The 5,669-nt window shown below is 44.5% G+C and overlaps 1 protein-coding gene across 1 annotated transcript; it reads left to right on the forward strand.

The window, feature by feature from the left end:
- Window positions 1-2,551: 2,551 nt before the first annotated feature.
- DKK1 (dickkopf WNT signaling pathway inhibitor 1) lies at window positions 2,552-5,435 on the forward strand. Its single transcript, XM_010971274.2, has 4 exons — window positions 2,552-2,988; window positions 3,234-3,396; window positions 4,524-4,667; window positions 4,796-5,435. Exons 1-4 carry the CDS (start codon window positions 2,743-2,745, stop codon window positions 5,047-5,049), a joined length of 807 nt encoding a protein of 268 aa, XP_010969576.1. The 5' UTR covers window positions 2,552-2,742; the 3' UTR covers window positions 5,050-5,435.
- Window positions 5,436-5,669: the final 234 nt, after the last annotated feature.

Below are 5,669 nucleotides of genomic sequence, written 5' to 3' on the forward strand. Positions count from 1 at the left end.
AAATCATTATTATTAGCTTTCAGATCATGACAATTTCAGGAAGAACACGGAAAGGGGGGAAGGCTCTGCTCTTGAAATGCTGCTCTTGGCCCTAACTCCCCTAACTCAACACAACACTCTATCCAAGCTTAATGAATATTAAACCATACCAGACATATATGTACAAGGATCAAGAATGAATTTATGCAACATGCCTTTTTGCTAAAGTTTTCCTTTTGCTAATTAAATTGTTCCCCCCCACACCTTTTTTTGGCCTCTAGACAATGGTTTCATTTGTGAATTCCAGCTCTTAATCAGCCAAACTGGTTAAATGTATTAACATGTACCATCCCTCCTAAAAAGAGGCAAAGAGATTGCTTTTAGTGTGGCTCAAGCATATTTTCAGAAATATTTAATAAATATTCTATTTAAATAGGGTAATAGGAATAGTAATAATTCTCCACATTTCAACTCGGTAAGAATTCAAGACAGATTGTAGATTTTTTTTTTTTTTACCACACTGAAGATGCTTAACATCGATTATTGACATTATCATCAATATTCTGCAAGTGATAATATGGTACCTAAAATCCCCTATGGCTCTACCCTGTCTGTATAGACTTCACGTTGGCTGAGGGTCACCACGTATCTGCCCGAGGGAGACCTGGTTCATTACTGATTCTCAGTAAAAAGTATACTGACATATTCATTTCTTAGACTCATTTTTAAAAAATCCAATATAAACAATCTCCCCTTTGTTTCCAAATTTAAATTTGTTCCAAAAATTTCTAGAGTAGTAGCCAAGTCTTGGTCATTGTATATGTTCATAAAAAAAAACAAAACTAAAGAAATATGTGGGAGTTAATCCACGTTAGAATTTCAACCAAGAATTGTCAGTAAACCAGAGGAAATTTCACTGGATAGATGGAATTTGGGATAGGAGGGCCACCAGTGTAACTAGAGGCAATATTAAAGAATTGTTTAGAAAATGTTCTTAATGTGACCTCTGAAATCCAAGGATTTAGAACACAGACCATTACAAACTTAAAAAAAAAAATTACCCCTCCCTCACTTAACTTTAGGATTACTATACTACTGAAAAACTATCACTGGCTACACTTGGTGCTGGCCCAAGTTATGTAGGTCAGTGTGCAGAGTGATCATAAACACCCTGTAGGTTAGGGAGCACTCAATATACGTACGTGTCCTAATCTTTTTAACGTTTCTTATTCAATCACCTCTTCTTTTGCTGAATTCACATAGTAACTGTCCATTTTGTGACATAACACCAACCTGCTTTAAGAAGAGCTGTGTACATTTGTCTTTTATTACTACTATAATTAGAATATTTGTATTCTCTGCACCCCCACAACGGGGGAACAACCTGAAGGGGTTGCCCACTCCCCCAGCACTAAACTTCCAATATGTTTTTGTTGAATCAGTTATTTCCAGTGTATAGGCAGAACAGCATTCTTACACACTAGCCGTAACCGTATTATTTGTACACACTGATTTAAATGACAGCAAATTCACTTTGAGCTTCTCCTTTCCTGAAGCTAGTCTTGCATCTCCCCAGAGCGGGTATTCCCTGGTCCCGTGAACGGTTCAGACACAGGCGTTCTCAAGCTTTGCGATATGAAATACTAACGAGGAAGGCAGGCGCTAAGCCTTAAGGGTTTCTTATCGCCCTGTGTTCGCCCACCACTGAGAAGGGGGAACCAGGGAAGGACCACTGACCCAGCCGTCGGACCCTGTCCGCTTTCGTCCTGGCCACTTTGATCTCGCGCGTCTGCCTAATCAAGTTCATCTACTGCCGCGACTGCTCAGATTCAAAGCACATTAAATAGCTTGATTATCGGATGGTCATTTCCCTCTTCCCTCCACCCCTGATCTCGTTTCCAAACGCCAGTCTCTCGCCTCCCTCTCTAAACTTCCCATCAAAAGAGAATTAGTTCTTCTTCCTTCTTACCCTCGTTTGATGTGCTAATGTCTTTCTCTTTGCACATTTTTCCCGTGGTGGCGGGTGGCGGGGGCTGGGGGAGGTGGTGGGCACAGAAGCCAGGGGAAGGAACTGAAGGAACTTAAAGCAAAGGATCTCACCACAAATCTGAAAACCGTGACTGTAAAGGGTTAATCAGCAACTTGCAACGGCCACTTGACCCTCTCGCTAGACTTTGAATTACTAATTGATTTGTACTTAATACTGAATATTATCTACGCGCTCAATAAATCAGTACTGGCATAAGGAAGAGATAAGTGGTTTTGCAGAGAGTATCACAATGCCTGTATGAAAAGTATTTCAGATCCCGATATTCCAATCCCTACTTCAAGGCAAGGGCACCCAAGTTCCCGAAGTTCCACCGTCTTTCCGCATTTATTAAAGTCGTTTCCTCTAATGCTCACTGATTACCATCACCCCGAAGGTGAGCTGGGCAGAACGGCGGCCGCGCGCAAGGGAGGGGCGGGGTGAAGATTGTCAAAGGCTCCCCTTCATGTACACAAACACACCCCCTCCCAGCCCCTCCCAACGCTTTGAAATCCCAACCCGGCTTTGTTGTCTCCCCCCAAGGGGCCGGAATGCTCAGAGCCCGCAGTATAAAGGCAGCCGCGGTGGCGGTGGCCGCGCAGAGCCCCGCAGTGAGGACTCCGGGACCGGCGGAGGCTCTGGGAACACTGACTCTGCAGCTGCGCCGGCACGGCTTCCAGGAGACCAGGCTTGCGAAGTGACATTCCTTTCTCTTTCTCTCCCTGAGCCTTTCTGAGATGACGACTCTGGGCACAGTAGGTGCTGCCCGGGTCTTGGTAGCCCTGGTAGCTGCGGCTCTTTGCAGCCACCCTCTGCTCGGAGTGAGCGCCACCTTGAACTCGGTTCTCGTCAATTCCAACGCCATCAAGAACCTGCCCCCACCGCTGGGCGGCGCTGCCGGGCACCCAGGCTCCGCAGTCAGCGCTGCTCCCGGAATTCTGTTGGAGGGCGGCAACAAGTACCAGACGGTTGACAACTACCAGGTGAGAAGGGTCTCAGGGATCTGGGAACTCTGTGACCTTGAAGTGGTCTCATTTGGGGAGGAGGGAGTAGAACGTGCTAGGTGTGCGCGGTTCAAGGCTTATTCGGAAAATCTGCCTTTCGGTGCAGTGGGCGGCAACAGCTTTTGGAGAGGTGGGCAGAAAGGGACTCTGATGAGCATCCAAGTTCAGGAGTGTGGTACCTGGATGCCCAGGTGCCTCACCCTCTCCTGGCCCCATTCCCACAGCCATACCCATGTGCCGAGGACGAGGAGTGCAGCACTGATGAGTACTGCGCGAGTCCCACCCGCGGAGCGGGCTCCGGTGCGCAAATCTGCCTCGCCTGCAGGAAGCGCCGAAAACGCTGCATGCGTCATGCTATGTGCTGTCCTGGGAATTACTGCAAAAATGGTGAGTCGGGCAGCTCCCTTTCAGACTCAAACTACCCTCTACGAGCCTGAGCCCACCGCTGGGAGACAACGCTCTGCTTCTGAGAACACGCTGCACCACCTGCAAGTGGGACTTCAGCGTGAGAGGTTCCCCTGCAACACCTTCGTGGCGAGTGTTAAATTCGGGAGCAAAGAGAAGGAAGGAAGTTCTGGAGCTCCTTATCTTCCCGTGCCCCTCGATTATTTAACACGACGTCTTACCTCAGAATGGACCCTTACACAAAAATTTGTCTAGGGAGAGTCTTGACACCATTTGAGAAAGATGGGGTGGGGAGGTGGAATTATAAAGAGACCAAGGAAACCAGAAGGGATGTTTAGTTGCCTCTTTCATTTTTCTTATAGTGCCTCTCCCTCACGATCCCCGTTCAAACTGTTATCTGTCAGCAGACAGTGATTTATCTGTGCTGGCCATTCTTAAGGGAGACCTTGATAGCCTTGCATCCTTGGCGTCTCCATCCTTCTCTGCCTCCAAGTCCCGCTGCCATAAAATAAGTACTCCTCCCCTCAACCACATGTCCACTAAAATTTAATGTCTCAAAGAGGTAGATTCAGACAGCCAAAGAAGTCTCCAGAAATAAACTGAAGGGTGGCGACCCTTCTTAGGACCCAGTAATACTCCGGGATGAACTAAATCTCTGTAATACAGAAATTATACAGTAAAGTAACTGGTGAGTGAGATTGTAATCTTCGAGGCATCTGGTGTTGCATTTGCTTAACTTAGTCTGGCAGTACCCATATAGCACTAAGGGCAGAGAAGTTATTTTTAAAAACTTTAAGTGACTGATTTTATTTTTCTTATCCCAAGGGTGATATTAAAATGGGCAGAAATCTCATTGCCACTACCACAGTTGGTGGGAAGTGTCTTAAATGGCTAGATTGGGGATATTGCCTATGAGTGCACACTGACGCTTCTATCCACTTGGGGAATTTTGCTTTAACAGTAGAAAGGAAGTTTGGTTCATGTTTAAAATAATATTACTATAATGAGGTAACTCAAGTCGGTGCAGGTATAACAGACTGCCACTGTCACAGCTATTAGCAGTAACACATTCCAGGTCAGGGGTTAAACACTATCTTCTCCTTCCTTAGGAATATGTATGCCTTCTGATCACAATCATTTCCATCGAGGGGAAATTGAGGAAACCATTATTGAAAGCTTTGGTAATGATCACAGCACCCTGGATGGGTACCCCAGAAGAACTACACTGTCTGCAAAAATGTATCATAGCAAAGGTAGGTTAAAAGACCTTAAGACTCATTCTTTTTGGTAAGCACCTCAAAGTGTCTTTTGGACTACCTTAATGAAATAACGGAGGCTTAGCAGTGACCATGTGCTTTTCCTATTGTCTCCTCCTTCCTAGGACAAGAAGGCTCTGTCTGTCTCCGATCATCAGACTGTGCCACAGGGTTGTGTTGTGCTAGACATTTCTGGTCCAAAATCTGTAAACCTGTCCTCAAAGAAGGTCAAGTGTGCACCAAGCACAGGAGAAAAGGCTCCCACGGGCTGGAGATATTCCAGCGTTGTTACTGCGGAGAAGGCCTGTCCTGCCGGATACAGAAAGATCACCATCAAGCCAGTAATTCTTCTCGGCTTCACACCTGTCAGAGACACTAAGCCAGCTGTCCGAACACAGTGGACTCCATTTACCTAATATATTCTATGAAAACCGTTTGTGACTTTTGTGAGCTCAATCCTTAAGGATATACAAATTCTGTGGTTACAGTTAAACATTCCAATAATACCTTCCGAAAATCTGGAGTGTAAGAGCTTTGTTTCTTTATGGAACTCCCCTGTCATTGATTGCAGTAAATTACTGTGTTGTAAATTCTCAGTGTGGCACTTACTTGTAAATGCAACAAAACTTTTAATTATTTTTCTAAAGGTGCTGCATTGTCTATTGTTCTTCTCGTTATGTAAATTTTTGTACACATTGATTGTTATCTTGATTCTAATATTCTATATTGAATTGAAATAAATAATTTCAGCTGACACTTCCTAAATGCATAAGCCTTTCCCCTTTTAATTCTAGAATCTAGAATGCAAGGAGCTTTTAGAATGGCAAATGATAGGTATATAAAATTAATCATGAAAATATTAGCTTATTTTCCAAAATGTACTATCTCAGTGCTTGGATTATGTTTACCTCTAGGCTGTGATAGTCCTTGAAATAAAATTTAACATTTAATACCATAAAGTGTTACAAGTATAGATAAATTTTGGCAGTGTGATCTGAG

The sequence above is a fragment of the Camelus bactrianus genome, chromosome 11, assembly GCF_048773025.1.
Source record: "Camelus bactrianus isolate YW-2024 breed Bactrian camel chromosome 11, ASM4877302v1, whole genome shotgun sequence".
In the NCBI taxonomy this organism is placed as follows: domain Eukaryota; kingdom Metazoa; phylum Chordata; class Mammalia; order Artiodactyla; family Camelidae; genus Camelus; species Camelus bactrianus.